Below are 20,397 nucleotides of genomic sequence, written 5' to 3' on the forward strand. Positions count from 1 at the left end.
GCCCCACAGATAGATTATCCAAAGTCAAACCAACTTTGCCACAGTCACACACCGTCTGGCTGAAGCTGATTGGCGAAAGAAGTTGGCTAGTCTATGCTACTTCCAGACACAAGACCTGGTTAGACTGTTTCAAGTTATCTAGAAGGGTGAGTGACTGTAACTGTGTACAGTTTTGGCAGAGTGAATGTGCAAACGGCTCCCACCTACAAACACACATAAAAGACACCCACATCAAAGCACGCCTTCAAGACCCAAATCTCATTCTCAGTTTCATTTGCTAATGAGAACGATTGAAACCGAGGCTAAATCAATACGTTCAGCCCCCTTTAATAAGAACATGCTTTCATTTCTGGACCTGTCATGTTCACTACTATGTTGCTGTTGACCTGTAAGGTCAAGTAATAAAATGCATGGCACTAGTTGAAAGATAATGATGTCAAATGTCAGGTGATGCCTCATCGTTATTGCGAGAAATAGGCATGGTTGAATGAGTAAACCAAATGGCCCTTAAAACAGGGCAAACTAGAAGATTTGTTATAAAGCCCACAGGGCCTTGCTGACCTGAAGTCGTGGTGCCATAATTTGTGCTGCTGTGTTTTGGCTCTGAGGGCCCTGCAGGATCTGGCACTCCCCTGGGCATTTAGCACGGCCATTAGCTCATACTGTGTCGCTGTTCGGTCACCGGCCCCAGCTCTCCTCCCATTGTCTCAAACAGATATCACTAACTGTCAATGTTAACTCTATATTCCATAGTATGACTGGTAATAGTCGTAGTGTGCAAAATATATTCCATTAATACTGTATATTAAATCAGAAAGCATATTGTACATGTAAAATCATTTCAAAAACTATTCCAATGGTACACAATCTTTATTAAGCATTAGAAAAAGATACAATCCTCTGTACACTGTCTCTGGATAGTTGTTTTATGGGAGGGCCATACTACAGGAAACTGTGGTAATGTTTTACACTCTCCCGTACACCCCTTTTTTGGGTCGCACCCAGCCTGTCATGCCAATGTTATGTTCATTAATTAAAGAAGGATTATTCATTAAGCTTTACCAACACAGTAATCACCTCATGATCATTTCAAAATCAGTTTTATATGGATGCACATCCGTAGCTGGTCATTTTACATTACGAGGTCATGCCCAAACAACATCTGTTATTTTCTCACTACTCCCTAAGTTCTTTGACAGAAGGTCCTTCTTTGAAAATGCATTGAACCAGTTAGATAAGCTAGTAATATTACCCACCTATTTATTGGTGTGAACTCATGAATATGGATACAGGCTGGGGAGGTACAAGCTGGACTTCACACATTGTAATCCAACATGGAGAATAATGACAAAGTTACAAATATAAGGGACTTAGTCACCGATGGCATTCGAAACAAAAACAACTGCTTAAATGTTTTCCCAAAATTCTTTACATCAATTTAGAAATACACTCTCTTAATATCGCTTGCATATACATACAGTTATATATATATATTTTATATTCAATTTGTAAAATTAGGTGTAAACCACAAAACATAATACAAGAGAGGTACAAACATTCAGATATGAAATGCATGAGAGAAACTGCACTTTTTAGAGCATACAATGGCCTTCTATTTACACATTTCTTAATTAGGCAGGAGATAACATAGAAAATATGTTTAATACTCTCGAGATAAGTATCCCATATAAACAAGTGTTTGTTTTTTTGTACCGGTAGTTCCATTCGCAGTGAAGGCTAAATAAATAAATAAAAAACACTTTCATAATTGTGAAGCTGGCAAGGAATTAAAGCTTTACCGTTGCCTGTGGGTGTTTCTCCTTATAACATAACAACAAGATACATTAATTGTTTGGAGCCAAACACTGGTTGTTAATTTATGCCATGGCCTTGTACTGCCATCAAAAGTTTGTCACTTTTGAAGATCACTTCAAAACAGATACATCAATATTTTGGTCAGTGGGAGGTGAATGGAAATGCATACTGTACTTTCAGGGGTAACAACTTATTCCAAGTCACCAGCAGTATTTTGCAGTACTTGGACGTACGTGCAACTAGCCTTGAGGTTAGACAGTCTGTGACAGCAAAGAATCCATATCGTCTTTGCTCTCCATGTTATGACTACATATCACATTATGATAATGATTCACTGATGTGAGGGAGTGCCTCCATTTCCGCAAGGAGTTAATAACTCTCTCAGTAATAAGGAAGAGGGAGAGGAGGAAATGGATAGTTGAATTAGACATCTCATGCTTGTTTCATTTTATACTGTTGTATAAAGGAAGATTTCCAAGCTCCTTTTTAATGTGTCTTTTGCCGTACACCCAGACATGATGTAACACTGCCCTCAGTGTCTCTGGTTAGGTGGTGGTATCTTGGAGAGGGATGACTCAGGTGTTGGCCTTAGTCTACTGACATTCAGCTGGGCTTTTTGAAGATTCTCACCACATTTCAGTGGATACGAATTAGTCCATGTTGGTCTTCGCGTTAAGGTCTCAGATTCTTCATTTGCCCCATTCTCACATTGGCCATCATATTCATACTGTATCATTTGGACATAGCCATGATGTTACTATCTTCTGTGGCCAAGACATCTCAGAGGAGCGTTGAGTGTGACATAATTTCATAAGCATGACTGAGGAGGAGGCTCCCTGTGGAGGCTCCCTCCTCCCCTCCTACTCTACCACTCAGCCCTCCAGATGTCTCAGTAATATTACCCCTCACCAGCCCTACTACTGTATGTGTACTCCAGTTCATCTTGTTCCAATATTCTTATACTGGCACATGAGGAGGTTCTTGAAGGTCTTCTTGAAGGTGGCATTGCAGAGGGCGTAGCAGGCTGGGTTGATGGTGCTGTTGACGTAGCACAGCCAGTAGCCGATGGCCCACACAGTGTCCGGGACACAGGAGTGGCAGAAGGTGCTGATGAGCACCATGACATTGTACGGGGTCCATGTGAGGATGAAGGCAAGCAGGATGGCGAAGATGGTTTTGGTCACCTTCTTTTCCCTGGCTGCCATCTGGCGCTTCCTCTTCACCTGGCTGCGGGCAATACTGGCAAACTTGCGCGCCACCTTCCGGGGACGGTTGACTGGAATAGAGCGGCCCTCGCTCCCCTGGATGGGTGGCTGAATCTCGATGGCGGTAATGCACTCGTCACCAGCTTGCTTGGTTACAATCTTGATCTTGGACCATTTAGAGGCAGGGTTGAGTTTGACGGTTGCCGCTGCAGGTGCAGGTGCAGGTTCAGGTGCAGGAGCAGGAGCTGGTGCAGGAGCAACGCCAAACCCCCCCCCGACAGTGGCTTCACTGTTGGCCCTCTCCTTGGCGTTTTTTGGGGCAATGCTGGCTGTGCTGGAGTCATTGGAACTCTCTTTCTCTTCTCGATTGACACTAGCGTCAGCCTTGGTGGAAACAACAGACTCATCAATCTTGCCATTCTTCACAGCTTCACCAGTGTTGCAGGACTCCAGACTGGGCTTGGGGGACTGGTTGTTGTTATTCTGTCTGTTAAGGATGTGGCTCTTGAGTGGGTTAGGTATCTTGAGGCCCTTCTTCTTTTTTTCAGCCTCAGGCTTCTGCTTGGACACCCGGCTGCGGCTGGCCAGAGAGATGTGGATGTAGAGCACCATCATGATGACCACAGGCAGGTAGAAGGCAGCGATGGCTGTGCCGAAAGTGACGGCAGGGTTGGAGAGAAATTGGATGTAGCACTCTCCTGGTGGAACCGTGCGCTCTCCAACAATAAACTGCCAAAACAGGATAGCAGGGGCCCAAAGAATGAAGGAGAGAATCCAGGCACCCGCAATCATCAGCCCAGCCATTTTGGTGGTCCTTCTGGCTGGATAACTCAGGGGCTTGGTGACACAGAAGTAGCGGTCAAAGCTAATAATAAGAAGGTTCATGACAGAAGCATTGCTCACCACGTAATCCAGGGCCAGCCACAAGTCACACGCTACAGGTCCCAGGGGCCAATAGCCCACGATGATGTAGACAGTGTAGAGGTTCATGGAGAACGCACCAATGATAAGGTCTGCACACGCCAGGCTAAACAGGAAGTAGTTGTTGACAGTCTGGAGGTGCCGATTGACTTTAATGGAGAGCATCACCAGGATGTTGCCTGTGACAGTGACAAAACTAAGGGAGCCTGTAACCAGGGCGATGAAGACCATCTCCACGGCTTTATAGGGGCTTCCCACCACCTCCTCCCCCGCCACACAGGTCTCATTGGTGCCAGATTCATTACAGCTGAGATTGGCTGAGAAGACATCACTGGAAATGTTGCTCAAGGAGCCTGAAAAGGAAGCACAATGATAACAATATGTTATTTCTGGATGCTTAGCACAAACCTCCCAACATATCCACTGTTATGTAACATATTGCCCTCTGCGAAATGTTCTTCGCCAAGACATTTCATTCTTGAAACGTGATACACAGTATGAAAGTCTGAAGACATTATAAAGCGCATAATACTATATGTTTATACTTCCAAGTGAAGAATAGCCTGGTTGGGTTTTCATCCTTGGTTATGTGTTCTGGTTTTATGGGCATGTGCATATGCAAATGAGTATTTGCATTCCAAATGAGATATTGTAGAAAACGTTTAAGCCGTTGACGACTTGAGCTAGTGAATATGCATGCCTGAGTTATTTTACAGATCCTTCAGTCTACCTAGCTCCTACGAAAAAATGAGTCGACAAAAGGTTTATGACATGAACATCGGCCTGGACAGCATTCCTGGTGAATGGCCTTGGGTGAGGAGGGTTGGGTTCGTATTGCATTGCTCCTCAGTGATGTATTCTCCAGCATGCACTGCGCAGCTCTCTGTTCATTCAATAAGACATCACAGAGAACTACATTAAGCACAGCACTAAACATCAACATCTCTTTCTGGTCATTTAGATTGACCCAAAGGTTAATTATTAAACCTCTCTAAAACAGTTGAGATTCTAAGTACTTAAAGGTATTTCCCCCTTGCATGCTAATGAAAAACAACGGATGGAAATACGCGATGTAACATTGATGTGTAAGAAAATGTGACTCTGAGCTCAAATTATGCATAATTAGCCTACCATTAGCATTGAATTGTAATCCATTTAATTTCTATCATGGATAACTATCTGTGTCAGCAATGGATCCCCCACATTAAATATTGAGGGACTGTGAATATAAAAGGCATTTCCGTAAGTTTTGTCATCATCGGCACAGCACCCCGATACTCAGCGGAAATGCTCAGTTCCCAGCCAACTGTAAAGCTTTGTAATGCAAAACAGAAAAGTTACAGGGGTAAGTCCTGACACAAGACACTTTCGCTGTACAATACTAGCTTGAGGAGGACCTACTGTTGAAAGTATAGCTGAGTCGGTCTCTGCTCTGTCCAGGGCTAGGCTCTACTAAAGCACTATAGTTAAGTATATTCTGTTTGTGGTGTTGTAGTTTGGAAACCCAACTGTATAAAACATGATCAAATAATTCAAAAAACAACAACGGTAGAAATGCAAGGCAGGGCATAGAACGACAAACAAAGCCCATTCAAAAAGGAGATCAAATTATACAAAACACTAGTTAACAACTTGCCATAATCCATATTACAACTATGTGTTACTGCAACGTGTGAATGTCAGTGTGTCTATCTATAGTAGAGCTTGATGGTGTGATTGTATGATTCCATTGAAAGGCTGCCCTCTAATGGCAAAGCAGCGTTTTGCTAGGGGATACAGGAGATCTTATCAATAATGATCAAAGATATGGCCCCTGTCTTTCAGTCAGAATATAGGATGTGACATGCTGCTTTTAATGCTCTCTGTCTTCTGTTGTTGTATACTGCTCTGACCTCCAGAAGGTGGAACAGAGAATGAGAGCATTCGGTCCATAACTGAGAGGAAGGAATCAAATGAAACCACCTATGGTCATATCGTAGGTTTGTTCTTTTTCACTGTTCAGCCAACTTTGAAGTTAAAAATAACTCAGAGGAGATCAAACCAGTCTAAAATCCATATTACGCACTTGTGGGGCGGTGACTGAATAACCCATTCTTTTTGATTCCAGCCAGACTGAGATGCCGGCCGCTAACTTTAAAATTGCTCTTAGTTTTAGTATCTTGCACTGTTCGAGAGTAGTAAACTACTTGTACTGTAGTTCAACTAGTAATTTAACTACAATATGCAGTAGCTTGGTGGAAGTAGCTTGGTAGTGTTCCAGTAGTTAATTACTTTTTTTGCCATGTAGCGGTGTCGCTAACTACTGGAACTACACACTACGTTTTTGCTAAATTAAAAGAAAATAGGGTTGAAGAAGACAAGAATTTCCTTTATTTTTCGGCATTAGACCTGCGTAGTTCTCACTTGAAACATAGTTTTGTGTTTACATTACACATTCTGTTAACATCTGACTAAAGAGTGATCTGTTCTTGCAACTTGTATTTGAGATATGATGGTTTTTCACGAAGTGGTTTGGATGTAATGAACTACTTTTTCCAAAGTAACTTTAGTCAAGTAAACTATATTTTTCTGAAGGGTAGCTTTTGTATAGCTTAACTTTTTATAGTGTGAAGTAATTGGTAGCTTTAAAAACTACATTCAGTGGCCAGTTTATTAGGTACACCACCACATTCACGAAAATGGTCCACTCCTACAGACAGTGAGTCACGCGGCCGTGGCTTGCTATATAAAGCCGGCAGACAGGCATCGAGGCATTCAGTTACTGGTTGATTAGATGTCATAATGGGCAAAACAAGTGACTTAAGCGACTTTGAGCGTGGTATAATCGCCGGTGCCAGGTGAGCCGGTTCCAGTATATCAGAAACGGCCGGCCTCCTGGGCTTTTTGCGCACAACGGTGTCTAGTGTTTACAGAGAACGTTGCAACAATCAAAAAACATCCAGTCAGCGGCAGTCCTGTGGGCAAAAACAACTCGTTGATGAGGGAGGTCCAAGGAGAATTGCAAGAATCATGCAAGCTAACAGGTGGGCCACAAACAGGCAAATAAACGAGCAGTACAACTGTGATGTGCAGAACGGCATCTCGGAACGCACAACTCGTCGGTCCTTGTCACTGATGGGCTATTGCAGCCGACGACCACACAGGGTTCCACTCCTATCAGCTAAAAACAAGAAGAAGCGACTCCAGTGGGTACGTGATCATCAACACTGGAAAATTGAGGAGTGGAAAAACATTGCCTTCCCCGACGAATCCCGGTTCCTGTTGAGTCATGCTGATGAGTCGGGATTTGGTGTAAGCAGCATGAGTCCATGCCCCCATCCTGCCTAGTGTCAGTAGTACAGGCTGGTGGTGTAATGGTGTGTGGAAGGTTTTCCTGACACACGTTAGGTCCCTTAATACGAATAGAGCAACGTTAGAACGCCACACTTTGTAGAATCCATGACCTGAGAAATTGGCTGTTCTGGAGGCAAAGGGTGGTACGACCCGGAACTAGATGGGTGTACCTAATAAACTATTTTAGAGTGGCTTCCCCAACACTGGTATCTTGGCTGAACGCATTTGTGTGAGGTTTGTGTTTTTACCTGCCTTCAAGCTCTGGATATGTGAACCTCTTGACAACATGGTCCCAAAAGTCTGTCCGTGAGGGATTCCTCAAATAAATGAATGTGTTTAGTTAACTGATCTGAATGATGTAAAAATGTACCTCTGTTAAGTGGGGAGCTAAAAGACTCTACATCCCTCAAAGCCACCCAGCAGTTTTTAACTGGCTACTCAATACGCCCCCTGCAGTCATAAGAAGTTTTAAGGAGAACAGTGACTTGGCTTTTTTCAGATGTGAATAACTGAGCCCACGTTGAGCCCACTGATCGAGGTTCTACTGTTCGGGTCTATAACGTTGTAAGCGTGTAAGAATTTCAGGGGAGTATCCATAATTAAATAGACAACTTTTATGTATTTCAGTCCTTGCCAAGGAATTATGCAATTAGAAAGAAATAGTTAAATATACAGTAGATAGGTGATTTTTTAACAGTGTAAAATCTCAGAATTACTGTTCCTGGCTCGAGCAATGTCTTTACATTTTGGCATGACTGTGATATCCTTATGTCTAGCAAGAGAAAAGCAGATGCACTCCACTTGAAAGCCCTTAATGCCAAAATTGCTAAAACACAGCCGCCACGGCCAGATACTGTGATTGGTCTTTGATGCTGCATTTTATTATTTTATCAAATACAGGTACATATACATGACAGGTCATTTATCTCAGTGATTTTATATCAGTTTCTAATAAGTTTGATCCAGTTCCTGTCTGACCAATATCAAGAAGATGTCTACTTTAAAGACAACGGCTAACTATATACAGTTGAAGTCGGAAGTTTACATATACATTAGCCAAATACATTTAAACTGAAACTTTTTCACAATTCCTGACATTTTATCCAAGTAAAAATTCCCTGTCTTAGGTCAGTTAGGATCACCACTTTATTTTAAGAATGTGAAATGGGAAATTTCTCCTACCAAACTTTACAGTCGGCACTATGCATTTGGACAGGTAGCGTTCTCCGCCAAACCGAGATTCGTCCGTTGGACTGCCAGATAGCGAAGCGTGATTCATAACTCCAGGGAACGTGTTTCCACTGCTCCAGAGTCCAATGGCGGCAAGCTTTACACCACTCCAGCCGACGCTTGACATTGTGCATGGTGATCTTAGGCTTGTGTGCGGCTGCTCGGCCATGGAAACCCATTTCATAAAGCTCCCAACGAACAGTTATTGTGCTGATGTTGCTTCCAGATGCAGCTTGGAACTCGGTAGTGAGTGTTGCTTTTTACATGCTACGCGCTTCAGCGCACTGCGGTCCCATTCTCTGAGTTTGTGTGGCCTACCACTTTGCGGCTAAGCCGTTGTTGCTCCTAGACATTTCCACTCCACAATAACAGCACTTAACAGTTGACCGGGGCACCTCTAGCAGGGCAGAGATTTGACAAACTGACTTGTTGGAAAAGTGGCATCCTATGATGATGCCGCGATGAGCACTGAGCTCTTCAGTACGGACCATTCTACTGCTAATGTTTTTATATGGAGATTGCATGTCTGTGTGCTAGATTTTATACACCTGTCAGCAACGAGTGTGGCTGAAATTGCCGAATCCACTCATTTGAACGTGTGTCCACATACTTTTGTCAATGTAATACTTTTTGGATAAGTATTTCCCAAGAGAAAGCTATAGGCCTATACCGTAGTTTTCCAGACTAGTACGGTTCCAGAGCCATGGATAGTTATTTCTCTACATAACTTGCCAAAGCTGAACAGCAGGATGCCACAAACAGCAGATGCTGCTGACAAATACTTTCATTCATTAATTAAGAGTTCAAACAAGAACTATAGTCACTATTTAGCAAAATAGGATTACTCCATCTTCAGAGACACTTTCATTTTTATGAAGGATTTGAGAGTAGAATATTAATCCTTGTATGCAGTATCATCTCTTAAACGAATAAACAGAACGTTGAACACAACGTTGAGACTAAACTAAGGCCTAAATAAAGGCTAAACTAAGGGATTAGGGCAATCACATGCAGAAAATCAACTACGAAAATATAATTGACTAATACGCAGAATACACAGAATATGCACTGGACTGTTATGCATTTCAAGTATAGGTTAATCAAGCTATTCTTGGGTAAGCCTACTTAAGAATCAGTTGTAGCAAGAACACATTGTTATTGTCTACATCTACAGCAATTAAGGTAATGCTAGCAAACAGTATGTGCAGGAATCATGCTCTCTTTCGTTGGGTCTTCTGAACTATTGGGACTGCACAACAGGGACAGCCTCGCAATCCTTGTAAGGCAAAACCGGCCCGTGGGTGGTTTGAGTTAAAAAATTAAACAAGATATATATTTGGGGTCAAAACGATCTCAATCGACATTTAAATGACTAAAACCAAATCAAAACCGTGTAGAAATGATAATAGACCTACATTTACAATCTCTTCACTCTGTCCAGCTTACTAACAGTCATCGAAACAAAAACTAGAGAGTCAAGGAACGTCGGAAATCCCAAAAGTGATGGATAGGGGAATATTTCTTGCAAATTTTGATGGAGATTGATTATAATACATTTTAAGCGCGGATGTAGCCAGTGGGGCAAATGAGTTTGACACCCCTGCTGTAAGGGTATATTTTGATGGGAACAGACTCTGAGCTCTAAACAGTAGGGAGGGTCTAATAATAATGCTAAATATAGGATGCATGGCTCAGTGAACATCCCCTCTGCATGCTGTAGGGATCCTCTCATGTGCTGTAAGCTGTTTGATATGGTACATGCTCTACCTTTGATTCCCTTTATTCCCTTTATTCTCATTATCCAGGCTTTCATGCTGTGCCATGTAACTACCTGCAGAGAAACATCCCTGCCACGGGCACAACTCTGCTGGGCCATCAGGAATGTACTGGTCTTGTTAAAGAGAATGTCAAACATAGTTACTGTATTCATTACCAAATAAACGTATATTTAAGAATTATGCGAAACTTCTGATGGTGTGGTTAAAGGATCATTTAGTGAAAGAGTGAGAAAGAGAAAGAGAGAGCGAGACAGATAGGGGGAAAGAGGAAGGTAAAGTCTGTATGTCATGTCCATATGTCATTCAAATTCAAATGTACTGTAAAGACATGTACTGTATATGTGATTATTAACTCTCTTATCTAACTCATTTATATGATAAGGTGCCTGTTTCCAGTCACTTGAAGAAACTTTCAAATTCTTGACATGTTCTGGATTGATTGACCTTCATGTCTTAAAGTAATGATGGACTGTTGCTTATCTGAGCTGTTCTTGCCATAATATGGACTTGGTCTTTTACCAAATAGGACTATCTTCTGTCTACCACTTCTGTATACCTTGTCACAACACAACTGATTGGCTCAATCTCATTAAGAACGAAAGCAATTCCACAAATGAACTTTTAATAAGGCACACCTATTAATTGAAATGCATTCCAGGTGACTACCTCATGAAGCTGGTTGAGAGAATGCCAAGAGTGTGCAAAGCTGTCATCAAGGCAAACGGTGGCTACGAAAACATCTTTTGATTTGTTTTAGCACTTTTTTGGTTACTACATGATTCCATACAGTACGTGTTATTTCATAGTTTTGATTTCTTCACTATTATTCTACAATGTAGAAAATAGTGCAAATAAAGACAAACCCTTGAATGAGTAGGTGTGTCCAAACTTTTGACTAGTACTGTACATGTTTTAGTTCTGTTATGGTCTTGACTGGCTGTTCTCCCTCCGACTTTAGTGTGGATTTTGTCTTTGTCACAGCCACTATGCCAACTTGCAACAACGATGCGTTAATTAAATCTGATCTTAGTTATAATGTCAGTAGCTACTGTGGCTTTGATGAGAGAGGATGCTATAAATAGAGGACGTGGCTACAAACAGGTGTTGCGCAACGCTGATAGGCAACTGCTGACATTACAATAAGAACCATGCTTTCTTCAATTAAACCGTACGTAATTAAAGCTGCTGCTGGAGCACAGCAGCATTATGAATAATGAGGCTCTCCTATGATATAGCAATGGACATAAACGTTGTGCTACTGTAGCTCTGAAATAAAGATAAAATATATAAGAGAGGGAGAGGAAGAGAGGGTGAGAGAGATGCTCACAATACATAGAATAGTCTAGTTATTGCTAACCATTGTCTTGAAGTAATCGGTATCATGGAGGGAACTAGTGCTGAGCCATTAGTGCTTTTTGAGGTTGGTTCAGTTTTGGTTCGTTATTACAAAATAATCCGTTTTTGATTTTTTTTCAACATTAAATGCATTATGAAATAATGACATTCCAATTATTTTAGAGCTTTTTAATGAAAATTCCCAAGCCAAGAGTAGTGAACATTCAATTGCCAAAATGTTCCATTGTCTCTGTCAGGTCCACATTGGCTAGACATCAATAGAAAATGACATAATACAATATTATTTTTCATTCCTTTAAAGTCATAATCTCATCTCTGCTCAGGCAGTAGCAGCCAGCCAGCCAGACAACCATCTAACGGTATTTCTGTGCTCCCCATACTGTACAGTCTTTGAGTCCTCCTATTTAGCTAGGCTAGCTGGCTAGCTGTCTGGTTAGTAGCTGTTTAAGTATGCTGCAGAGCTGTCTTACAAAATCACTTGACTAGTTATTCAAAGAATGTTTCAACTTAAACTAGGTACACAGGCAGGAGACTACAGTAGCTGCTGGTAATGTACCATAACGTTGGATACCAAACGCAGATAAACCTCACAGAAGAAGAAGACACAGGCGGGAGGCGGGGGTGACACCACTAGCTAGCCAGGACACCGGCAGACAGTGTCCTTCGCCCTTGCCTGCCGAACACTGCTTTCCCGCAGTTCTGTTAACTTTACGGCGAAGGCAGGCGCTTGGCAGGCGGGGGCGAAGGACACTATGTAGTAGCTAGCTAGCTAACTAGGACTCCGGTACACGGGTGAGAGGTGGGGTGTCTTTCGTCCCGGTAGACAGTGTCCTTCGCTCCCACCTGCCGATCACTGCATTCCCGCAGTTCTGTTAACGTTACGGTGAGGTTGTCTGTGTTTGTGTCTCTTTATTTATTACATCCCTTCCTCACAGCGTTGTGTGGCGGATGAATCAGAATTAGTTGGGTAACATAGATAATTAAGATGTTTTATTTGCATAATATGCTTATGTGAGATACTTGTCATTAGAATGTATCCTTTTGGACTATAGTGTTGGCAGTTGCCCTTTTCCCTAAGCTGGGGCTCAGTCACTTGGGGCCCAGAGAGGGGAGAAGTCAGGCTTGTCTTTCACATGTTCCTGGTGCTATGCAGAATATCAGAAACGGAAGAGAACAGAATGGAACATTGTCTTCATATGTGAATGTGCCTTTACCTATTTTTAAACCATGTGAAGGGATGGTGTGATTAATGAGGTAACCAATTACTTGTCTCCACAATGTCTGTGCGCCAGTCACTCCCTCTTTTTCCCATTGGGGGGAGGTTTATGGCAGTGTCTGGAAACATTGTATGTCCTCTCTGATCTTACACTTATCCTGGGACAGTGTATGACCCAGTCCCCTCAGTGAGCTTGTCCAGGAGTGGGGTCAAGAGGGGGTTTACTTGAGATGGGAGTATCTAGAGTTGATAATTGATATATGTCATTGGATGAGTTGGTGTTTTTGTACTATGAAGTACCAGGAACGAGATTAGAACCTCGTCTGAGTGACCAAACTGAACGATAATTTATAGCGAATGTTATCTGGCTAAGGGATACTCCTTTCTCAAGACAAAGTCTTTCATTGTGAACAGTTCCTAAGATCTGTGGTTCGTCATGTAAGTTGAGAGGGGTGTATCTTGGCTATAAAAGATCTTTGTATTTTTCTGTATTCACTTTTCAATGGTTCATTAGAGATAGCGCATCATTGAAAGTCAAAAAGGCTATTGCAAAGCTTATTATTATTAAAGATGGAGTTTAAGTATAACTCTGACTGGTGTGTAGTTTGTAACTCTCCTCATTTGGTAATGCAGAAATATGCCACCACAGTTGATAGAGGGGTGCATTGGTGGCTGGTATATCTGTTACATCTGCTATCCAACGCATCAACAGATTACACATACATTTTAAGATGAAACATTGCATATTAATTATACTACAATGATGGTATAGCTTAAACGAAAAACTCAGATAATACATTTTAATTGCATAGACAATCATGACCCACATGCAGGAACCAATGGGATGCACAGGGGGGGGGGGGGGGATTACAATTCATTGGAGGCTACACCCACTTGGCACAAACTGGTTGAATCAACGTTGTTTCAATGTAATTTGTCAACGTATTGTGACATGGAAGGTACATTGGATTTGAAAAAAGTAATCAACAAACTGTTGTTTTGAGGGTGAAATTTCAACCACAGGATTATATCATCATGGTAACCACATTTCGACCTTGACAAACCTTACATAAAATATGTTGAATTTCTACCTTTAAAACAATCTTCAATGTTATTTTCACTATCAACATTTTTTTATACAGTAATTAGCCTAAAGTTAAAGCTATTTTAGAAACGAATGTAAAATTCTAACTTAAAATGACTAACACCTCCATGTCCACATTTACATTTAGAGATTTCTGTAACAATAAATGTCTTCTTATGTAATTATATTTTAAAAAGTGTGCATGTTCAAGATTGCATGCATAGGTCCTCGCAGGTCTGTGGCAATCTTCACAATTGCTGTAATAATCTGTGCAGATTCTTGAACGGCATTGATCACTTGCACCATGGACTTTTAATGCAATCTCAACTGGAATCCAAGTCATTTGGTTCTGCTATTATATGAAGCACAGAGATAGCACGTTAAATCAACAAAATATCTAACATTGTATTCCCATTTGAACTTCGTTGTGCTTTTAAATGGTTGAAAGCATAGTGATAAACATTTCAAATTCAACTAACTTTTGGCTATATTTTTGAGCTGGTGAATATAGGTTGTAATCTCATTAATCAAGGTCTCAACCAAATATTACCCAACTGGCCATGTTGAAATGATGCGGTGTGCCCAGTGGGCAGTCTCATGAAATCTAAACCCTAGGAAAGATGATCCATCTCTCCCTGAGTCAGAGCTGGCAAAATTCCTGGAGCTCATGAATCTGAAGAGGGCATGAAATGTGTCCCCTAGGCATCGCTCTACACCCTGGCCTCCGTGTTAACTCATCCAGCCCAGTCTGTGCCCGTTTGTGCCAGTGTGAAACATCTGTGCCCAGCGTTGGCACACAGCAGTCCTAAAACTAGGTTATGAAGCAGGCAGACAGGGAGGGGAGTATTGGGGTTAATATGGGGTTTGGGTGTAGCATATGACCCCATTAAAGGAGGAAATGTATACACTACATTATCTCTCTGACTGTAGTGTATACCTATGGAGTTTATTTTGTGCTGAGCTAATTTCACCCTAGTAAACATCCTAAATAGGTTCCACACATGTCCTAAATGATTGAAATTCTGTAGGTGACTTTACTTTGACTCTTTCCCAGAGAACAGGCAGTCAATTCAAAAACTATACTAAAATTGCAAACCAATAATCGGGAAAAAAAGGGAATTTATTTTCAATGGCTTCTCAGTAAACTGAAAAGTAGATGCTATTTCTGAATTTTTTATTCAAATCACTTCCTGAATTGACTGCCTTCAATTCGAATTGAGCCCTACCGTGGTAGAAAAGGCGTAACCCTGACCAGGGGGTGGGGCAAGGGGGTGGCCAAAAGAGCATCACAGATCTCTCAGCCTCTCACTCTCAATTAGCAAAATGGCTCCCTAATTGATGTATCTGGGTTGAAGGACAATGGCTTGCCTGACCCCATCCACAATCTGTCCCATGCAGTTAATATCAGACCAGCTGAAAGTGTCCACCACGCCAAATTCAGGAAAGCACAACAGCCATGGACCAAAACAGGGACAGGATTAGAACCCAGCACACCATTAAAACCCAACCACACTCCACTCCTAGATTGTCACTAGATTGAGTCATAAAGAGGACTACTGCGGTCCCAGCTGTGAGACATTTGATGAGCTCTGGGTGTCTGACTCTGTGCGCTGCTGCCACTGATGATTGTAGAGGGGACACAAATCCTGACAGTCAGGATGCTCATTTCCGAGGGGCTGCAGGGAGAGCTTTGCATCTCAATGAGGTTCAGGCATTTCCTTGCACCAAAGCTGCCTTTAGCAAGTTTAAAACAGTTTAAAGCAGGTCTCAGGGATGCCTGGCAGCTGGGACAAAGAAGTGGAGGGGGGTAAGATGAATTGTGAAATGGCTTTGTGTCAGTTGCAGGTGCAGTGAGTATAAGGGACTGGGTATCTGCACTGTGATGCAAATGTCAATTGTATAATGTTTACATCAACTTTATCTTAGACTACGGATGAATGTAAATTGCACCTGTTAGATGTAAATTAACATCAGCACAGTTTTTGCATTGGGAGCTTTGGTTGAACTGTGGTTCCCTATACGATCAGCTATGATCTAGAAACCTCAGCACCCCCAAAAATGACAAAAAGAAACGCATTCATTCAACAGCAGCAATGAGTCGGACATTTTAATAGAAGCAGAGAGAGAGTCCAAAATGGAGAAGCAAGTGTCACGCATTAATAATGTTTACATGAACTTCCTCAGAACCAGAAGCATACACCTCTCATAATTGGCCTGAACTCCAGTGGTCAAATATACACCCAATTAACTCATCAAATTATCTGAAGAGCGCTGTGAAATAATAGTTTGGTGTCGTCTTCACGCGCCCGTTTCCATAATGGGCACGTTCCATTCTTTCATTAGAACAACACTTTTAGCAATTGTGTCTGAGATTTCAAACTTCATCATCTACGACTACTTAAACTGTTAGTTAGACAAACACCACGAATATAAGATGCAGATCACCAGTTAGTACACATTTGAATATATTTATTTTTTTAGATAAGAATATATAGGCTACAGTTTATTTACTTCAAGTCGGACCATCTTTTAAAATTGTTTAGCCTAATATAGCCTACTACAACATCACGTCGATAGGACCACAACATATTGAAAAACATGTTTTTATTTATTTTTATTTGTGCACATGGCAAGGGTTTTTCTATAATAGCCTAACCCAAAGACTGCCTACTCAGATATCACCGCCGAACCATACAAATTGATCAGCGCACCTAGTTGCGCGATCTTTTCTCAGTCACTTTGATGTGCTATCAAATGGTGGAAATCATAAGGTGTGACACGGTGGTATTTCCCGAGAACAATTAATGTAGTTGATTCCGTTATTGTTAATACATCTGCAAATAGTCTATCTTTTGGGATTCTAAAATAATGTTCATGACAACTCGGGGACAGGTTATTTGAACAGCCTTCATTTGCAAAAGTGGATTGTTCAGAATGCACACATTGTTTAAAACCTACAGACTTATATTGTTTGCAGGGGAGTTCGATTTCCTCCACTTTCTGTCTAATAGCCCATCTTTCCCATTTGTCGTATTTCAAATGCGAAAAGTGCATTATAAATATGATAACTTACTGTTTAAGTTCCAGGGCGCAAGCCCACCAGCTCCAGTGCTGTTAGTTTGATTCATATTGCATGTTTAGATGGTACTCAACCAGGCAAAAATCCCTCTCTCAATCTTACTGTAAGAAGTTTTTCCTGAAGGATAGAGATGACGATGTCCTAATTCTGTGCGATATCATAACAATTGGCACATATTGGATAACATCGTGCATTTTCATGTCAGAATGTCTTTCGGCAGGTACCAAAGAGAGCCTTGATAAGGAGAGTACAATTCCAAGTGACTGGTGACCGAAACGCCCCGAGCTGAGGTGTGGAAGTCTCTCTCGAAAGAGGCAGTTCGGACTCCGGCAGATGTGCCCTCATCTGTGAGAGACTGATTTTTTTCTCTCTCAAGTTTGCATGCTCACAGACAACGAGAGAACGGACTGTTAATGATGTCATGCAAGTCTAACCAATCACCTGAAGGCCTAGTGTTATTCCTTTTCGCTCAATCTTCGCTTTGCCGAACTGAAAACGGGTGTAGAGGGCTCCAGTTAAAATGTAATTTTCCTGAGAACAGATCTAACTAAATTGTGTATTATGATCTAAAATGGTTGCTTATATTTGGTCTTTTCTTCGAAGTGGCGTAAAAAAAGTTGTGAATTAGTGGTCCAGTGCTGTGTTAGATGTTTGTTGTAATCAATGGTAACTGTCTGATTTATTTGCTCTTTAGCCTCATCTAGGTATTTCAGTGCACTTGACAATGTAGCCTTGTAAGAAAAAGCTAATTAAATCTCTTGAAAAACGTTAGCTAATACGTGCAGTGACAGTTTCACGATATCAGGTACTTCAAATAACCAAGTAAGATAACAGGATGATGTCTGGAGTTCGACAAGACGAGTCGTTTTAAAACAGGCGCGCCGTCCAGTTTTCAGCACCATGGCCAGCTCCCTTGTAAATTGAGTTTACGCGCTTCAAGGAACACACCAAGAATATGCTACTGTGTTAAACTCATACAGTTAACTTCCAAAATAAAGGAAATACCAGCATAAAGTGTCTTAATACGGCGTTGGGCTACCACGAGCCGCCAGAACAGCTTCAATGCGCCTTGGCATAGATTTTACCTATATGTGTCTGGAACTGTATTAGAGGGATGCGACACCATTCTTCCACAATAAATTCGATCTTTTGGTGTTTTGTTGATGGTGATGGAAAACGCTGTCTCAGGCGCCACTCCAGAATCTCCTATAAGTGTTCAATTGTGTTGACATCTGGTGACTGAGACACACACGCGCGCGCGCGCACACACACGCACACACACGCACACACACACACACACACACACACACACACACACACACACACACACACACACACACACACACACACACACACACACACACACACACACACACACACACGCACACACACACACACACACACTTTAAACCTCCTATGCTCCTTTGAGACCCCTCTTTCAAAGCTACTGAGATCTCTTCTTCTAGCCATGGTAGCCAAAATAATGGGCAACTGGGAATTTTTATACATGACTCTAAGCATGATGGGATGTTAACTGCTTAATTAACTCAGGAACCACACCTGTGTGGAAGCACCCCACTGGGCACAAACTGGTTGAATCAACGTTGTTTCAAGATAATTTGTCGACATATTGTCACGTGGAATCTGCGTGGAAAATACATTGGATTTGAAAAAAGTCGTCAACATAAACTGTTGTTTTGAGTGTGAAATTTCAACCACAGGAATATGTCATCATGGTGACCAAGTTTCAATACAGACAAACCTTGTATAAAATATGTTGAATTTGTACATGTAAAACTATGTCAGATCTTCAACTTTATTTCCACTGTCAACAAAATATATATAGTGTCTTCAGAAAGTCTTCACATATCTGAATATGAAATGGATTACATTTATATTTGTCATTGGCCTATACACAAAACCACATAATCTCAAAGTGGAATTGTTTTTCGAAATTTTTCGAAATGAATTACATATTACAAGATGAACTGTCTTGTGTCAATAAGCAATTCACTTTTGTCCTGACTACCAAATGTTATGTTTGGGGCAAATCCAATACAACTCATTACTGAGTACCCCTTTCCATATTTTCAAGCATAGTGGTGGCTGCATCATGTTATGGGTATGCTTGTAATCATTAAGGACTGGGGAGTTTTTCAGGGTAAAAATGAAACGGAATGGAGCTAAGCACATTCATCCTAGAGAAAAATCTGGTTCAGTCTGCTTTCCACCAGACACTGGGAGATGGATTTACCTTTCAGCAGGACAATAACCTAAAGCACAAGGTCAAATCTACACTGGAGTTGCTTACCAAGAAGACAGTGAAAGTTACTGAGTGGCCGAGTTACAGTTTTGACTTAAATCTACTTGAAAATCTATGTCAAGACTTGAAAATCGTTGTCTAGCAATGATCCACACCCAATATGACAGAGCTTGAAGAAAATAATGGGTAAATAAAGTACAATCCATGTGTGCAAAAAATGTATAGAGACAGACTTAGAGAGACTTAGAGACTTACCCAGAAATACTCACAGCTGTAATCATTGCCAAATGTGATTATATTGACTCAGGGGTGTGAATATTTCTGTATTTAACTTTCAATACATTTGCAAACATTTCTAAAAACATGTTTTCCCTTTGGCATTATGGGGTATTGCATGTATATGGGTGAGATTTTTTATTTATTTAATCAATTTTGAATCCAGGCTGTAACACAACAAAATATGGAATAGGTCAAGAGGTATGAATACTTTCTGAAGGCTGGGCAGCACCTCCTACTGGAGCAATGATCTTTCTACAGCTACCCTTTGGTCTCCCATCCCAGGGTTTTAACCAAGCCCTGCATAGCTATGATTTTGGTTACAGACTATTACCAATGTGCTATCGTAACAATGATTGTTGAGAGATCTCCACTTAAAAACTAAATAGATTCAGTATTGCTATCAAAGTTATTCCAAAGGGTAGGTCTAAAGGGGACAAATGAAATGTGAACATACTTTATCACTCATCTCATCCATTATGCTATTTAGGCTTACACGTAACTGCCAAAATAAAGGAAACACCAACATAAAGTGTCTTAGTAGGGCATTGGGCCACCATGAGTCAGAACAGCTGGTGGTGGAAAATGCAGTCTCAGGCGCCACTCCAGAATCTCCTATAAGTGTTGAAATCTGGTGACTGAGACACACACACACGGCATATGGTTTACATTGTTTTCATGCTCATCAAACCATTCAGTGACCACTCGTGCCCTGTGGATGGTGGCATTGTCCTCTTATGGGGGCATAGCCATGTTAGAATCAAAAATGGCCTCACCAGCAGTTTTATACATGACCCGAAGCATGATGCGATGTTAATTGCTTAAGGAACCGCACCTGTGT

General features: G+C 41.4%; 1 protein-coding gene across 1 annotated transcript; it reads right to left on the minus strand.

The window, feature by feature from the left end:
* Positions 1-851: 851 nt before the first annotated feature.
* LOC129854098 (muscarinic acetylcholine receptor M4-like) lies at positions 852-17,415 on the minus strand. The gene is made up of 2 exons (XM_055920789.1): positions 17,012-17,415; positions 852-4,294 (listed from the first exon to the last, which is right to left on the minus strand). Exons 1-2 carry the CDS (start codon positions 17,064-17,066, stop codon positions 2,754-2,756), a joined length of 1,596 nt encoding a protein of 531 aa, XP_055776764.1. The 5' UTR covers positions 17,067-17,415; the 3' UTR covers positions 852-2,753.
* Between the last annotated feature and the right edge of the window lie 2,982 nt (positions 17,416-20,397).

The sequence above is a fragment of the Salvelinus fontinalis genome, chromosome 4 (assembly GCF_029448725.1).
Source record: "Salvelinus fontinalis isolate EN_2023a chromosome 4, ASM2944872v1, whole genome shotgun sequence".
Lineage (NCBI taxonomy): Eukaryota > Metazoa > Chordata > Actinopteri > Salmoniformes > Salmonidae > Salvelinus > Salvelinus fontinalis.